The sequence below is a fragment of the Apis cerana genome, linkage group LG2 (assembly GCF_029169275.1).
Source record: "Apis cerana isolate GH-2021 linkage group LG2, AcerK_1.0, whole genome shotgun sequence".
NCBI classification, from domain to species: Eukaryota; Metazoa; Arthropoda; class Insecta; order Hymenoptera; family Apidae; genus Apis; species Apis cerana.
Genome location: NC_083853.1, coordinates 13,351,993 through 13,369,615, shown reverse-complemented (window position 1 = coordinate 13,369,615; position 17,623 = coordinate 13,351,993). Strand labels below are relative to the sequence as shown.

At 46.7% G+C, this 17,623-nt stretch overlaps 1 protein-coding gene across 12 annotated transcripts in view; it reads right to left on the bottom strand.

Moving 5' to 3' along the window:
* Positions 1–1,087: 1,087 nt before the first annotated feature.
* Positions 1,088–17,623, bottom strand: part of LOC108002801 (multidrug resistance protein homolog 49) — a 57,288-nt gene continuing 40,752 nt past the window's right edge. For 7 of the 12 annotated variants that reach the window (XM_017064675.3, XM_062071353.1, XM_062071355.1 and 4 more), the window contains 12 exons: positions 16,365–16,446; positions 15,613–15,806; positions 15,111–15,359; positions 13,246–13,659; positions 12,441–12,864; positions 11,380–11,583; positions 9,841–10,192; positions 9,450–9,677; positions 8,345–9,294; positions 7,393–7,794; positions 7,044–7,190; positions 1,088–4,339 (listed from right to left, as the gene is read on the bottom strand). In XM_017064675.3, coding sequence (XP_016920164.1) covers positions 4,136–4,339; positions 7,044–7,190; positions 7,393–7,794; positions 8,345–9,294; positions 9,450–9,677; positions 9,841–10,192; positions 11,380–11,583; positions 12,441–12,864; positions 13,246–13,659; positions 15,111–15,359; positions 15,613–15,806; positions 16,365–16,446 — 3,850 coding nt within the window. In that variant the 3' untranslated portion in view covers positions 1,088–4,135. Of the gene's footprint in view, positions 4,340–7,043; positions 7,191–7,392; positions 7,795–8,344; positions 9,295–9,449; positions 9,678–9,840; positions 10,193–11,379; positions 11,584–12,440; positions 12,865–13,245; positions 13,660–15,110; positions 15,360–15,612; positions 15,807–16,364; positions 16,447–16,921; positions 16,992–17,623 lie in introns of all 12 variants that reach the window. The other 5 variants (XM_062071352.1, XM_062071351.1, XM_028669209.2 and 2 more) reach the window with 1 other exon arrangement.

Below are 17,623 nucleotides of genomic sequence, written 5' to 3'. Positions count from 1 at the left end.
GCTAATAATAAGATGTAATGCTTCCAAATGTAGATTCGTCTTTACTCTTCGATACATCGAAATAGAGAAATGTAGGAGAAAAATGAAGGGATCAGAATTCGAATAAACGATCTGTGTCATAATGTTCGTTCAATTTCTCTTGTTAATAAAATGTAATTCTTCGAAGATGTAGATTCATCCATATTCTTCGAGATGCAGGAAAAGTGTAGGAGAGAAACGGGGGAATGGAATTCGAACGAATTCCGAAACCTTTGGAACGTCTGATGCATAGTGCCTTTTCAATTTCTCTTACCATTAATATAAAGATGTATGCTTCTCCACAAGTTTCGTCCTTATTCTTCGATACATCGATCGAGACGAAGGAGGGTATAGAAACCGAGGAGAAAATAAAGGACGAGAGCAAAATGGATTCGAACTCGTTAAACTACGCCTCCACACACCACAGGCACCTCTTCGATTTCTTCATTCACCGTTACACGATACTCTCTTCTTCGTACTAAACCACTCTTCGTAACGCAGATTTGTCGTTACCCTCCAAGACACATCCAAGTAGAATACAGAAACTTCTCGAGTAAATCTACACCCCGTGCCATCTTTCTCCCGCGGTATCTTCTCTTCGCCGTCCCTTATCGTTTAGCTCCTATTAAACGACCGTGATGGATGTTTGTTCCCGCGATAAAGAGTAGAATGGAACACGGTAGGTGGAAAGATGGTTGTTCGAAAAGGAAGGGGGGAAATAGGACGAAATTGATAACACGTATGGACGACAAAGAGGGGGGAAAGAGGCTAGAAATATAGATGAAACGTGGCAATTTTTCAACGGCGGATCGTCGAGACACGCGCGTCTTTTAATTTTCGCGCGAGCAAACAGCGGGGCTTCGCGATAAACGTTAAAAGCCCGCGGCCGGGCGGATACAAATTCCGTGGCGCGAATAAATTTCGCGCTCGCCTCCAGGGAATAAAAGTTCTAAACGGGGGGAGGGGGGGGGGATAAAATGGATGAAACGGAACGAGCCTCACGATTTTTCGGCGTGAACTGAATTCTCCATTCTCGCCCCCCTTTTTGTTCATTCAACGAATTCGTGTATACTTTTTTTCCACTATGTTTCCATTTATTTATTTTTTTCCTTTCTTTTTTTTTTGTATATGACAGCAGTACGACCTGCTCCGCCTCTTCTTTGTGACAAGAGAAAAAGAAGAAAAAAAAAAAGGACGAAAAAATTAATACTTCCTCTTTATCGTCATACTAGTAATCGCTCGTATAATTACAACATGACAACACGTTTTCGATATATGAAAGAAAAAAAAAAAGAACAAAAAAAATGGAAAAAGAAGAAGAAAAAAAAGAGAGAAAATAAAATGACACACACGCTGCTGCTTCCTTTCGCCGTTATTTTTTTTTTTTTTTTCCGTTTTTTGAGTCACACACGCAATTGAACCAGGCGATCGCCTGGTTCACGCTTCTTTTTTTAAAATTTTTTTTTTCTTTTCTCTTTTTCTTTTTTTTCTTTTTTTTTTTTTTTTTTAAGATCTCTGCTCTTAAGTTACGCTGGCCGCAGCCTTAAATCTTAAGTAACAATTTTCGATATCTTTCACCATATACGCTATACAACTCTCCCTCTCTTTCTCACACTCATTTCTATACGTTTCCACTCACTCTCTTCCATTTAGTGCTCGATATCGTGTCCTTACGTGTATATATGTATATTTATATATGTATAAGTATATAATAATAATAATAATAATAGTAATAATAATAATAATAGTAATAATAATAATAATAATAATAGTAATAATAATAATAATAATAATAATAATAATATATTCTGAAAAGTAGATGATAAAGTTTAAGCTCAATTTTGATTCGAGATAAGTCTGAAGATGATTTATCAAACGTATCGAGCACCGTGACCGCGACTCAAAAGAGAAAGGACACCCGGGAGTTTCCAATACGAAATCTATTTTGATCGGGAGAAACGATCATATGAAAAATCGCTCGTCGTCGGATCGTGATTCGATGCGTCGTTGATTGTACTTGTTCCATCTCTTTTTCTTTTTCTTTTCTTTTTTTTTTATTTTTTTATTATTTTTTTTTTGTTTTATCTTCCGATCCGCTCCGCCATCCGCGGAATAAGTACACGAGTAAAAATAGTAACGCCTCTCGGATCCCGAGTCGGGCCGAATGAATGGAAAATGGGATTCCGCGCGCCATTTTCGAACGCCGTTTTCGAAACGCCCGTTCCTCGTCTCGAACGCGTCTCTACGCGTAGCTACGTAGCGTATTGTCGCAGTGGTAATAATAAGAAAGCATTCGCTGCTTCGATCGCCGGTATACAAAGTTGTACGAAGGCCTTCATTCGATTCGCATCTCGTGGTTAAATTTAAGTACTCCGCGTCGACCCTTTGCTCGTAAGACGAACAACGCGAGAAACAACAACGAGTTCGAGAGTCTTTTAATTTTTTAACAATTTCTTTCTTTTTCTTTTCTCCTCCTTTCAAAAAAGTATATATATATATATATATATATGTATCTTAGAGAAACGCGGAGGAGAGGGTCGAAATATTCGGAAATTTTTGAAAAATTGGGATTAACCGCGTGTCGTGTCCGATAAGGGTGGAGAATAATTCCGGTCGACGGAATCTTATCGCTAAGTATACGAAGTACGAAGGCACAAGTTTGGGTAAAGAAGTATCCATGGCTCGGGCACGAAAATCCAACGAGAGCGGATATGATGGATAGAGATCCTCGAGTTGCGGAAACACGCGCAGCACCTGCCTCGAAATTTTTTTCCTTTTTCACGAAAACGAAGGGATCGCGATTCCTTCTCTGCTCCTTCCTCCTTGTATCGCGTCTCCTTAATTGAACACGAAGCACGCTATCGCTAAGGCACGAAAAGTGGCCGATTATCTGTAGCTTTAAAGTTTTCGTCCCTGATAGACACAATCGACACTTTATGGATTCGTATGTGTATATATATATATATATAGTGGGAAGGTAATAGAGACGGGTACGCGAGGGCGGATAAAAACCTGTGTGTATGTGTTTCTGAGAGGCAGAGAGATCGGAGAGGGGGATGATACATACGTTGATACATTTTTCATGCGTCCGACACGGATGGAAGATGATCGTCGGGGAAGAGGACATCGCTCGCGGCGTGCCATTTTTCAAAACAGCTGTCGTCCATTGTTCGTATCGTTCGATCAATCCCCATAAATCGGCGCGAATATCTTTCTCGCTTCCTTACTCCTTAATTCCACGCGTATATCCCGCCTCTCCTCGATCCCTGTATATATCTTCCTTCACGGTTTCTTCGCTATCCGTCGTTTCGTATTCTCCTCGTCGACGACCAAAATCGAAAACGAAGAATCGTTCGAGATCCATCGCGTCGTATTTGAATCGTGCCGGTTGAACGTGCCGGAATCTCCCTCGTATCGATTCGGATCACCGATTATCGCGTGGAAAAAAGAACGAAACGAAGACGAAGAACCGATGGTTCGTTAGACAAGGGATGATCGCAACAGGGCGCGAAGACAATTCGGAGTTTTGTCGATCGACAGGGCAGTTTCCGGTATTTCGAGGCATCGCTCGTCGATTGGATCGCGCGGTTGTTTCATTAGGTTTCATTTACACCCGCACGGAGAATAGCAAGCACCGTGCGAAACAAGAAAGAAACTCGACGTCCAAGATACGGAACGAAGAAGAAGGTATCGATGAGATCCGCTAATAATTCGAGTCGCTCGTCTCGAGAGAGGGAGAGGAGAAAGGGAGAAACGAAAAGATACACGGTTAAATAAAACTGGTGAGAAACTCTATCGTTGAAACGAACGTCTGCGATAAAATTGGAGAAGGATCGGCGATTGGGGAAGGGATGATAAAGGAAGCATATCCATCCGTCCGTGTGAAAATAATACGAGTACTCCTCTCCTCGGGCTCTCGATCGACGAGTGAGGGAAAATATCATCTACTCCGCTCGTCTCCGGAGAGTTAATCCGTTTCCTAGCTTGTTGGGGAGGGTGGTGATCGGGATTCGACGGCCTGGCCGAAACCGCGTTTCGGGCGCCGTTTTTTCGACCATCGGCCCGAGAGGGGAGCGTCGACGAGGGGGGACGCTGCGTGGTTCGACGCTCTCCTCCTCTACTCCATCGCGGCCTCTTGGAGGGCGTGCAGATGGGCGTAGAGGCCATCCGCCGCAATTAAGTCGTCGTGGGTGCCCATCTCCGCGACGGTTCCCTTCTCCAGCACGCAGATCACGTCGGCGTTTCTTATCGTCGCCAACCGATGAGCTATGGTGATGCAGGTCCTGCCTTCCATCGCTTTGTCCAGGGCCGCTTGCACCACCTGCACCCAAAAATATATATATTTTTCTTTTCCTATTTACGTTATTTATAAATAAAATGTGTCGAGAGACGTTGAATGCGTTACGATGAATAAGAGTGATAGGATGATAGGCGCGAAAGGGAGGGAGGGGAATGGACACGATCCCGGGCGTTAAACAAGCACGCGGGTATAATGGAAGTCTATTTTGGCGCGGTGTGCGGCCAACAACAAAGAGGAAAACACGATTGGCTGTAAGCAGCCGCGAAACAATAATTGCCGTGAAATTCGTTGGGCGGGAGAGAGCCGCTTTTCCGTCCGCGGGAACAACAATCGAACATCCTCTCGCCTGCCCGCACGGTATTTCCGATTGTTGCCATAGATAATACTATTCCGTTGATGCCGATTTCGAGGGGGATCGCCGCCAGCCTAGAATAATCGATCTCTCTCTCGCTGGGAAAATTAAGCAATCGAACCGAGATAATCGGCTAGGCGGGAGAGAGGCTTTCGTTCGAAAGGTCGATAGAGGAAAATAGAGCGAGGAGGACGGGGAGAAAATAAGATGGATCGTGATACCACTCGGGCGCGATAATTCCATTTTCGCGCTCTTTCTCTTCTTTCTCTTTATTATTATCGCTATTCCGTTCGAATAAGTTGATAGAACTGCATCCAAAAATTCCGTGTTTTGATTTCTCTTCTCAAATCGATGGTATTCTCTTCAAAGTCTTCTTTCGAATATATATATATATACATTTGTTGCATCCATTTGTAAATAATATTCTCTCCATATAGTTTCTTTTCTCCCTCGTTTTCTTTCGAGTTTCGATGAGAAATTTCGCGCTGTACTTTAAAAAGATTACAAACGTTTAGATTTTTCAAGAATTGCTCGACCAGATCGTCGCAGCCGAGATTGGACAGCGAAAAGAATCGTTCCATACATTTTTTGAACGGAACGATATTATTTACTTTATCGAAGATACGAATTTTAAACGAATAGGTGACGCGAGAAAAGTGGATATAATTACGCTATGATGAGAGTAACCGTTAACAGCGAATTCTCGCAAATATACGAATTTTAATATCGTTAAATTAACACGTAAAGATATCGGTTCTGTTACACGCGGTGCAAAGGGATAGAAATTTGCACAAGCGGCATATCTTTCCTTTTTTTTTTTTCTTTTTCAACTACTTCGGTTCACGCGTTTTTTACTCGCGTATTGTTCATTAAAATCCATCAGGATCCATTAATATTCATCAGCTCGCGTACTCGCAACACTACGAGCTACTTGGTTAATTTACATTACCTGCGCTCTTATTCAATGTTCGCGGGAACAAAATATTTTGCAGCAACTTTGACGGCAGAGACGCCCGTTGCTCCGCGAAAATACACGAGAACTGACGTAAAATTTCGCGTGTAAAGTATCGATGTAAAATTCGATTATTTATGCAAAACGTTAAATCCATCCGCTTAGTATCGCGATAATACTTGTGCGCGACAATGATATCGCGTGTAATGATATTTACGAGGCAAGACACGATTCTTAAGCGAATAACCAATTAACTGTCTCGATCGGCGCATAAATTAAACTTTAACCGGGGAAGCGTCTCCGAACTCGAATTCTCCGTGCAAATTTTTTCCCTTCGACTCGAAAGAGAAATAAGTTTGGAGGAAGTCATGTAGTCTTGGGAAGAATTCTCGAATCGTATGGTTCGAAAAGTCGATCGATGCGATTTTTCCGAGAATCGTTGAAATATTTCTTGTAAACAAAACAATTTCAATTTTGTTGAAACGTGCTATTCAAGTGTACTGTACTGAAAGACACGCGATAAAGGAATACAAAATTGCGTGTGGCTTTTGTGAAATTATTTTCGAGAATAGCATGTATTATAAATTATATTGTTTTCTCTGCTTTAACGAAGTATACGGTCTCGTTTCCTTTCTTTTTCTTTTTCGAATTTCTTCCCTCCACGAATTCGCTCCAATTTTATTCTCTTTATAAATATAATGCACGAACGAACACGAACAAATATTTTATGTAAGAAAAGAAACAGCATTGAAAGTAAATAATAACGGAGTAGAATTACGTTAAATTACGAAAAATTACGAAAAACGTTATACTATGAACGTATATACCTTCAAAGTTAAAAAAGAAGTTGTTGACTATCGATTCTTCGATATCGATCGTCAAAAGTCTGTATATAATAAAACTCGAACAAAAATGACTGTTGCTTTCAACATTTCTATTCGCGTTGCAGCTACCCTTTAACGATACTCGAAACACATGGAATGTACAATCCAAAATATATCCAACTCCTCGATAGACGTTTAATTCAATCATCCTCATATACCGCGTGGAAGGATCACTCTAAAGAATGATCAAAAGGGAGGAAACAGCCTCGTCCAAAGTTACGAAGCTGTTAATTGGCGAGGAGCGATGGAACAATGGGTTGGAACGCGAGAATCCTTTTGTCCGTGCGAGAATTCCTTCTTCGACCCTTCGGGAGGAGGACGGTTGGTCATTTTTTTCGTCGCCTTTTCCACTTGTGCCCGCCGTTAAAAAGTTCCACCGCGTATTATGTTACTGAATGCGGCGCTATCCACTTCAACCCGTTTTCACGACCCGTTTTCTCTGCTTGCCCGCGGCCTTTCCCTCCCTTTCTCTCGCAAGGAAATACTTCACGAAGACGAACACGCGTGGGCGCGGTTGCTCGAGGAGACACCCCTTACCTTCTCGCTCTGAGTATCAAGAGCAGACGTGGCCTCGTCCAGTAGCAGGACTCGTGGATTTCTGACCAAAGCGCGCGCAATCGCGATGCGTTGCTTCTGTCCTCCCGACAGCTGCGTGCCTTTGGAACCTAACCTAGTATCGTATCCCTGTAACAAAGAGCGAAACAAAGGTGGGATAAACGAGACGGTTTTACGTAACTTTTCGCTTTATTGCGAGCTCATTATCACGTGTAATTAAATTCCGTGTGTGGGAGTATTATATAATTAGCGTAAATGATGGGCTCGACGCTGTTGGTTTGGAAGAAGAAAAAAAGCTCGAGGGATGATAAAGAATTATCATCGTACTCACTAGTGGTAGAGAGCTGACGAAGCTGTGGATATTGGACTTCTTGGCGGCCTCTATAATCTCGTCCATCGGCACCAGCCGGAAATTGTCGCCGTAGGCGATGTTCTCCGCGATGGTCCGGTCGAAGAGGACCGGTTCCTGGCCGACGACGCCCAGCTGAGATCTCAAATTGCGCAACGAGACCGACGCGATGTCGCGCCTGTCCATCGTCACGGTGCCGGAAATCGGGTCGTAGAGTCGTTGCAGCAATTGGATGCAGGTCGATTTGCCGCATCCGCTCTGGCCAACCAGGGCGACCATCTGGCCCGGCTTCACGATCAAATTCAATCCCTGCAGAATTTGCATCTCGGGCCTCGTCGGGTAGTGGAACTCGACCTTGGAGAACTGTATCAACCCGTCCGCCTTCTGCAATTTATTTATCGGCATGTTTATCGACCGTGCGTCGTCCCACGCGCCGTCGCCTCGCCCAACCCGTCGAGTTAACGGAGAACAGGGAGCAGAAGAAAATTGATTCGAGCGAGCGCATAATAGGGTATTTGCTCGTGGAACGAGTTACACGTGACTGGCGTTGGCGAGTGGCGCGAGACCGTGGAAACGTCGTTTATACGTATCGCTTCATTAAACGGATTGGAATTCTGGAGGGATAGTCTGGAAACCTCGATCAAACAGAGCTCTTCTCGTTTCGGGCGTAATTAACGCTCGTAGCCGGAGGCATCGCTGTCAGTATGTCATAAATTCGACGCTTTGCTAAACAGTGGTGATGAAACCTACTACTACTACTACTACTACTAGTCGAAACGGGGGGAGGGCGCTTGGCCAGCTTTGCCAACGCTCCTATACTTGGCGCGGCTTGATTACTTCGCCGACAGATCGATCGTCCGTTTCGCGAGGCGATGTTACGAAAAACGGAAGGTCCACGACTTGCCGTCCGGCTCGAATCGACTCGTGAACTCACCCAATCCAGGTCCTTGTCCTCGGAATCCGGCGGCGAGGCGATCTCCGGAACTCTGTCCAACAGCTTGAATATCCTGCCGGCCGAGATCTTGGCGGTGTTGAAATTGGGCGCAAAGGCGAGCGCCTGACCCAACATCCAAGAGCCGAAGATCAACGCCTCCGACACTTTGATCACGTCCTGATAATTCAAACCCTCGGTGGCAACCAAAGCGCCGCCGTAGTAGAGGCTCAAAGCGTAACCGAAGAACGGCGTGGTCTGACCGCACGAGAATACCAATCCTCTCAACCTCTGTCTGATCCTCGTCGCTTCGGCCACGTGTTCCAGCTCCGAGCAGTAGCGCTGCAGGAACGCCTCCTCTTTGCCGAGGCTGGCCACCGTGCGGATGTTCGAGATCGCCTCTATGGCGATTCTGGTCGCCGCCTCCATCTTCTTCTTCTCCTGCAACCCCTGCCCGCTCATCACCCTCGCCTCGAAGAACACCGCGCCCAACACGAGAGGTATCGATACCACCGAGACCAGGGTCATCTTCCAAGTGTAATACATGGACAAACCGATGCCCAGGACCAAGGTGGACAGGGCTTGAAGAATGGCGCCGACCCGCGTCCCGGTCGCGCCCTGCACGGCCCCCGCGTCCGACGAAAGTCTGGCGCAGAGGGCGCCCACGCTGTTCGTGTCCTCGTCGTACCAGCCCATCTCCTGCTTCAGCATCGCGGCGAACGTAATCTTCCTGATCCGCGTGGTCATTCGCACGCCCGCCAACCCGAACATGTACATTTGCAGGAAGGTGCCGAGGCCGGTCACCACCCCGACCACCAAGAACAGAATGGAGAAGTTGACGGTTTCGCGGCGTACTTCCTCGTCGTCTTGAAGACCCAACACGTAGTACACCTCGCCGAAGAGGACGGCGAACGCTGGGAACGAGGCGCCCACCATCGCCGCCGCCAGACACCCTGCAATTTTTTTTCCTTTTTTTTCCTTCTTCTCTTCCCCTCCCCCCCTTTTTTCGTCGACGAAATTGCGCCCCATCCCGAAAGGATTTTATCGACGGTACAGCGAACGATAAAATCGGTTTCGCGATGTGAATTCACACGGTGGCGATCGTTACCGATGATATTGTACGGCCATTCCGGTTTATTGAGCCCGAATATCCTCATCATGGGCGCGTCGTACGGTTTCTCGTGCTCCTCCAATTGATTCGCCGAGGTCTCGGATGCGCCGGCCAACGACAATCGATGAGAGTGCATCGACAGAGTGGAGAATTGTCTCTTCAACGGTGGCTTCTGTTTCGGTATAGCTGCGGTGACCGTCTTTGCGGCCGAGGCCGTCGCTTTCGCTGAAAATTCGATCGAACGTTTTTCTTTTGAGGGAGAAAATTTAACTCGATTCCGAATCCAAACCTAATCTCGAGGAGAGATCGCTTTCTTTCTTCGTTTTTTGATTCCCCTTTCAGAGGGGAAGAAAGTTACAGACCCGAGCACGAGCATACGTATAATTACCTCTGGCGGTGGCGCTGGCGTCGGCGGACACCAATCCGTAATAATGCTTGCCGAGGGCGAGCAACTCCTCGTGGGTACCCTGCTCCACCACCTGGCCGTCCTTTATAAACACTATCCTATCGGCGTTGGTGATCGTGGACAGTCTGTGGGTGACGACGATCGTCGTCCTCCCCTTCGAGGCCGCGTCCAAAGCTCTCTGCACCGTTGCCTCGCTGTGAAGATCCAACGCGGAAGTGGCTTCGTCCAGCAGAAGTATGGCCGGTCGCCTGACCAGGGCACGAGCTATCGCGATCCTCTGCTTCTGGCCGCCCGACATTTGCGACCCCCTCTCTCCCACCGGGCTGTCGTACGCCTGGAAACGGAAACTCTCCGTCAAACGAGGATCAAACAACCCTCCCCTTATTAGACGAGAGTTAATTCTCTCCGTTAATTACGAAATTTTAATTAGAATGGGGGGATGCTCGATCGATCGGGAGAGGGGAATTTAACGGGGATCGAAGGAGCGCGATTTTCGGCCACGGTCACGTTTCCGCTGATAATTATTCGGGGGAGGCAGGCGGGCGTCCGCGGCCCATTTGCCCGTTCGATTACCGTGCTCGTAGGAAGAGGCCATCGCGCGGTCTCTGCTGCGGTTTCAAACAACGATTATTTCATTAATGGAAGTACGACGTGACGCGTCCACATACACGCGCCGCGTTGAGATTTAATAAATTTACGAGGCGCACCACTTTGCCACCATCGCCTGCCCGTAATATCGCCTCGTTCGATCCTCCCCCTCGTGCTTCTCGCGATTCGATGTGATCTTAGATCGCAGCGTTACCATTCGTATTCACCACCGATATTTCCCAGTTTCGTGACAAAACAATCCCGTATCCTCCCGCATAATTCACCTTGTTTCAACGTATATTATATTCGCTCCTCCCCCGTTTTTACCGGATAAAATTTCCCGTGCACGATCGCGGCGCGTCGATCCGTAAAATAAACTGCACGGCGCCCTCCCATAAACTGGAAAATGTCCGGTCCACTCGTTCCCGCGGATCGTTACGCGTCCTAAACGCGTCACGATGGGACGCGACGGATGAAAGCGCGTCGCCCTCCTCCCCCTCTGCTCGCGCCAACCGCGATGCGAAAAGCGGCAGGGAGAGGGGCACCGAGTTCGCCTACCGATAATTCGGTAATAAACGCCTAATCGGTTGACGCGGCCCGTAATCTGGAATACTGTTATTTGCCCCGGCCACGGGTTTAAACGGGTGTTTTATCGTCTGTTTGCACGCGTGTTCCGTCCCTCACACCTGAGACTATTGTTAACGCGTTGCGCGACCAGCTGGATATCCAACATCCGCTGGTCAACACTGTGCATTACACGCGATCGAATCGAACCGGCCCCCTAACTAACCTTGTCCCGCCACCGAGATTATCCGCCGATTAGTCGAGATGAAAATCCAACTCTCCGCTCCTCCGTCGGGAAGGATGGATTCGGCGAGGCGATCCCGAATCGAAACGGAAGAAGAATCGGAAGGAGAGTTGGAAGCCACTCACCTCGGGCAGTTTGCTGATGAAGTCGTGGGCGTTCGCTTCCTTCGCCGCTTTGATCATCTCTTCCTCGGTGATGCTGTCATTTCCGTACCGGATATTCTCCCGTATCGTCGTGTCGAACAGCACCGGCTCCTGCCCGACCACGCCTATGTGCGAGCGCAGCCACTGCACGTTCAGCTTCGACACGTCCACGCCGTCCAGCAGAACCTGTTCCGACGAATCCCATTCAGAATTCTCCTTTTCGCGAGCGAAGCAACTTGGCCTTGGAAAATTTCGTGAATCGAAAGAGGAAAGAGGGAAAAGGGTTGAAGGAATCGGTACGTCCAATATACGGCGTAATATTTTCGGGAGGGAAACTGCGATGGATGCAGAAAACCGTAAAACTTTTACTACTTGGAAAACTGTTCCCCACCCCGCGCGGAAACGCTTCAAACTTGTTCCGTAAAATTCCTATTGCGCGTTCGCGAATACAAATGTAACAATGGAATATTCACGACTGGGATATATCGTTAACCTGCGAGCGCGATAAATAAATTCCACTCTCTAGAATTTAATCCTACGAATTTCACTTACGAAAGTATATTCCTTTGTGTCAAATTCTCGACCGGAAGTTCGCGAACGAACTTCTAAGCGGCGCGAAGAAAATGATGCGATATTGGAAAGGTTTCGAGAACTCGACAAATTGCGGTTGGATCTTGATACGATTGATTTCCAGCTGTTCCAGAAAGGGGAGAACAAAAATCTGCGCCAATTCTTGCGTTTCAATAAATTTACTCTCTTCTCCCAAAGACAAACAAATTGGAAACGCGAGATTTCGCGGAATGGAAAATTCATAATGAACGCGAGATTATTCCGGAGATTAAATTGCGCGATTTAATACAAGAATTATCGTTATTATCGTTTAATTATGATACAGAGGCTATCGGGCTCGTTATAATTTTTCGAATCAACGGCGGACCCTCCAATTTTCCAAGCAACGCGTTACAATAATCGTCGAATTATAAATTCATCGAGTCTCTCGTGGAAGGGATTTGCCCGATTATAATTTTTCCCTCCTCGCTCACCTGTCCCTTGTGAGGATCGTAGAGTCGTTGGATCAATTGGAGGCAGGTAGACTTGCCGCAGCCAGATCCTCCGACGAGGGCCACGGTCTCGCCGCGATTGATGGTCAGATTCAATCCTTGCAACACCTTCACGTCTTTTCTAGCCGGATACTGGAAGTGCACGTTCTTGAACTCGATCTCGCCGTTCACGGCAGGAAGCTTCTGCCCCTCCTTGCTCAAACTGTCGATGGTGGGCACGCGATCGAGCACTTGGAAAATGGCCGCGGCCGAGCCCCGCGCCACGGCGAACGCCTCGAGATGGGGGGACGTCAGGCCCATGTTCTGGGCGCCCGCCAACACGCCGAAGAACACGATCACCAGCACCGCGGGCGTGTACTCCTTCATCTCCTTCGGCCTGTCCTCCAATATCAGTTGGACGCCGTACCTGATAACCACGGGATCGCGTCAGTCGATCCAAGGTAAACAACTTCGCGATTCGAGGGTTCCTATTTCGTAACGGAGGAAACAATTTCCCCGAGGATCGTTTTACATCGAATTAAAGTATCAAACAAAAGGAAACGGCCTCGCGCGATGTTTCCCTTTTAAAGCAAACAACTTTTACTCGAAACGCTCGTGACACAGTGCGGGCATTATACTCCCCCTGACCCGCTTCCGTCCCACTCGTGCCTGTTTACGCGTCTCAAAGACGTTTGTCCCGGAAATGCTCGCGCACCTTTCGTTCCCTCCTCCCTCCGCACTCGGCGGAAAAAAGCAACATTGCATATATATATATATAGCTTTCTGACCTGGAAAGCTGCGAACTTACCAAAACGCGATGGCGTAACTGATGTATATGATGAACCACATAACTCCGCCACCAACGCCCGACCACATACCGCGCTTGATCCCGGTCTTTTCCGCGGGGATCAACTTGTCCGCGTATCTGTTCACCTCTTTCTGCTCGCCGTTGAACGCGATCACGGTCCTGATGGCGCCCAGCACCTCCTCGGCCACGTTCCCCGCCTGCCCGTACGCGGTCAACTCCTGGGCCGTTAAGGAACTCTGAACTTTGGCCACCACGGCGGTCGCGATCACGATGATCGGCGCGCAACTAAGCACGACCAGGGTCAACTTCCAACCGTAGACGAACGATATGATGATGGAGGAAATGAAGGAGACCATCAGGTAAGTGAACACGCCCAGCTTCTCCCCTATGCCGTCCTTCATCTTGTCCAAATCTCTGAAACACGAGGAGAATGTTTTCCACGGGACCGCGAAAATTCGAGTCGCCAAAATTTCCCCGACTTTTCGACATCTGGCGTGGAGACGAGGCGAGCCGCGTAATTAGAAAACGTTCCTATATCGCGCATCTCTCCATCTCTATCCGTCGGAAGTATGATTTCGACGAGGACGAAAATAACAGCGGGCAGCCATTCAGCGGATTAATTAAAGTTCTTATCTTCCCGCGGCGTCCTTCGAAAAAACGAGATCTCGAATTTGAACGAGATCGTCTGCAAGCCTCGCGAGCATACCTATTTATCTGGAGTTTAATTATAAGAGTAGAGTCGTACGTATCGATCACGGATTTAAAATTAGAACAATCTATTTGGGACGTCGCGCTTTTCGGCGTAACAGTGTAAAGTTCGTAAATGTCAAGGTGAGCCGTCCTCGTCGTCGTCTGACTTTGTTCTATCTTCTTGTTCGTCAGACGTCGCGCTCCTCTCTCTCTCTACGAAATCCGGTCTGGCGCCACGTTACGACACTTCCGGGTGCAATTAACGTACAATAATACGCGCGCTGGTGGGTGTCAACACGAGACCGAGATCGATAAATTTGTTAGAACAACGTCGCTCATCGCGAAATAACGTTTTCCGAGCGATAAGACGATTATTTGACGTGCGATTATTATTTGACTCGCGAGATATAAAAAACTATCGAATTCTAAAACATTGCGCAATTTTTACGAGTACGATTGAAAAAGAGAGGGATTCGTTTGTCGTAAAGAAAACTTGGGGGAATAAAATTTACGTAATTGTAAACGAGGATCGAGCCAAAGCACGTACATTTCTAACGTTCAGCTGTCCGATCGATATACTCTCGTACGGCAACATTTATCGTCTGCGTGATAATCAAAGATAGCGTGACTCACGTCGATCTCTAACGCGTCTGTCTTAAACAATGACAGGAGAGAAAAATGTAAAAGATTCCGAGTGTCGCAATTATTACTTGCGCCATTGTTGTTCGAAGATTCTCGCCTCGAAATAAATAAAATTGCGCAACGCGATGTGATTTCGTCGCCGATTTAATTGGCCCCTGTTATTGATCCATCCTTGACTTTTCGATAATTACGCGAGACGGGTCCGCAGCGCGTCCGCAAACAGAGAGACAGAGACAGAGAGAGAGAGACGGACGATTGTATCGGGGCAAAGGATTTCGAGTTTCGCGAGCGGCCACCTGTTGATGAGCAGAACTCTCGTTTCCTGAACTTTGCTACCACCAACGCGGTCCCTGCCGCGTTTACATTCGCCTCGAGATCGAAACCATGCTCTCCCTCGATCGTTGCGAGAACATACGGCTGCGTCGAGATCGTTAATAGGATTATTCCCGCGTAAAGAGTGAGAAAATGGCAATGAAATTGGTTGATTGGTGAATTTCGAGCAGGATGAATAAACGAGACAAAGGAATACTCACTCGGTGATCCTGCTGGCGAAGTTGGTCGACGTGTTGATGTCGTACCACGTCATGTCCTGTCTGAGGATAGAGCGCAGGAACATCTTGCGTACCCGAACGATTTGTCTGGATGCCGCGATATTCAACAAATCGACCGTGAACACGGCAAAGACGAATTGGAACGTGGACAAAGCCGCGGAGGAAACGCCGAACGCGACCGAATCGTCGTAAAGCGCCTCCATCCTCTCCTTGTAGGTCGAATTAGATCCTCTGCAATCGGAATATTCGTCAATCGTGATATCTCTCGGCAAAATTCGAGATTAGAGTTCCTCGCTTTTCGTTCCAAATTAAATATATATATATATATATTTATATCGAGGAAAGAAATTACGAAACTCGGTCTAAAGTAAACCAGACGCGATTCTATTTTTCTCTTTACGCGTGACGGATTCGCGCTAAAAATATAAGAATTTAGGTAGGCGGTTAGGTATAGGTAGGCGCGTCTGGACACGCCAAGACTTACAAGACCTTTCCTCCACCGAACCACTTCATTATGAGAGTCGGCGTGCTCGTGTGATTCTTCATGTTTCGATCCACCAGCAACGTGGTGAATTCGCCGTATTGTATCGTCGAGATGGGGATGCACAGGCCTGTCAGGGTTCCCATGATCAGGCCGCCGAAGATCAGCATCAGCTCCCCGCATGTTGCAAATCGAAACTGCGAACAGATTCCTCTCCCAACTTTTCATCATAGACATTGGAAGGAAGGGGTGAGAAAAGGGGTAGACGGTGGGGGAAGGGGTTTTAATTAATCTCTGCGCATCGACGTTATGCTAATTTTCTGAACGATGGGGTTGTTTCTCGGGGAATTGGCGAGATTCCGTCGAGTAATTTGTCGCGAAACTAGTCGAAAATTTCAGAAACATATTCTCGGGTGATTTAGTGGCGAGCAACTTGTGCCTTTCCGCCAGATTTAACCCCGGCAAAATTAATGCTGGCCTAACGGTGATTAATGGGGGGAGATCCGACTGGTTCTAAACAAAAACAAGCCCGATCGATCGCGACAGAATCGCGTTAAATTTGTCAAAGACAAAGGGGAGTGTTCATGGGGTGGCCGCCCTCCTCCCATCTCGCCTCCCCCGAAAGATGGATTTCGTCGTTTCGTTCGAAACTGGCCGGCCGATATTTCAACCGCGTCTCGATTGTTTAACAAATGTTGGCGACATCTGCTTTTTCCTTTTTTTTTTTTTATTTTCCCTTTGTCTGGAACACTTACGAGTTTGAAGTAAGGCACTGGCGGTAGGGTTGGCTCCGAAGGCGACTTCTCCTCCTCCTTCGTTTGTGGTGGCACAAATTCACTGTGAACACAAACAACGACCCCTTTTAACGTACATTTTCGACCCCACGTGCGATCGTTGCATCGATCGTGCTTTGCTCGATCGAGGCGAAAACACGAAACAACGATGGATTGTGCGATTCGTTCGAAGAGTAGTTCCGGATGCGAATTGGAAAGCGATTCGATTGAAAGCTCGCTTGATTAGGAACGCGTTGCACGCGTTTAACGATCGTACGTCGTTTTTAAGTTTTTTCTTTTTTTTCATTTTTCTTCCAATCCAGAAATACTCTTGCGTTTACGATATTAGGAAATGTTTATCTGAATAAATTTATACGATCGATTCCAGTCTTTATATACGGGCGAGCAGAATTTCTCCCATAATTATTTCCACAATAATTTCTACAACGATCATTGGGAGGAGGAATCCCGTGCTATGTATCTTTTTTTTTACATTTAACAAAAATATCGTTCGCCTGTGCGAGAAATGTTATTCGTACATTGGTTTCCCATTCTCTTGTAGCATATACTCAGTTTCCTCTTTATCCTTCTCCGCGTCTTGGAGCGTGTCTGAAATGAAATATAAAAGGTACCGTACACAGGTATATCGTACAACGTATTGTTTTCATATGCATCACCAATGAAATCTTAAACATACGTTCGCCTCTTTCGCATGAATAATATTAACAACGATCGAATCGGACGAAATAAATTTATTTTGTAACGTAATTTACTTTGAAATTTCGATTGAAAGTATATCGAAATTTTAAGAGAAACTTGGAAGGTATTAACTTTCGATCGTTGGAAGCGCTTTGAAATACCTTTATCCGAGACCCGATTAAAATTTTGAATCGCTACAACTCTCGATATAATTTTCGATCAACAAATGATCGTTAGAAGCGCGGGACCTTGCTCTTCGAAATATTTTTCCGTTTCAATACGAGTTGCCGAGATATCGTCGTGTAAAAAGATAATTTTTCATCTCCATACCCGTCCTTGTCGCTCCATTCACCGCCCTGTCCCTAACTCCAGAGTCAAATGTCAGAAGCGATTTACCAGAATCATTCATAAATTTTAGTGCATTGTCTTTAGCGCGCCATGGATATTTTCAGTCTTTCGGTATCTTGGCAACCGATTGAGATATCGGGATAAAGAGACGACTCGGAACGCTTTTCTTTCTTTTCCAAACATATCGTTTCGAT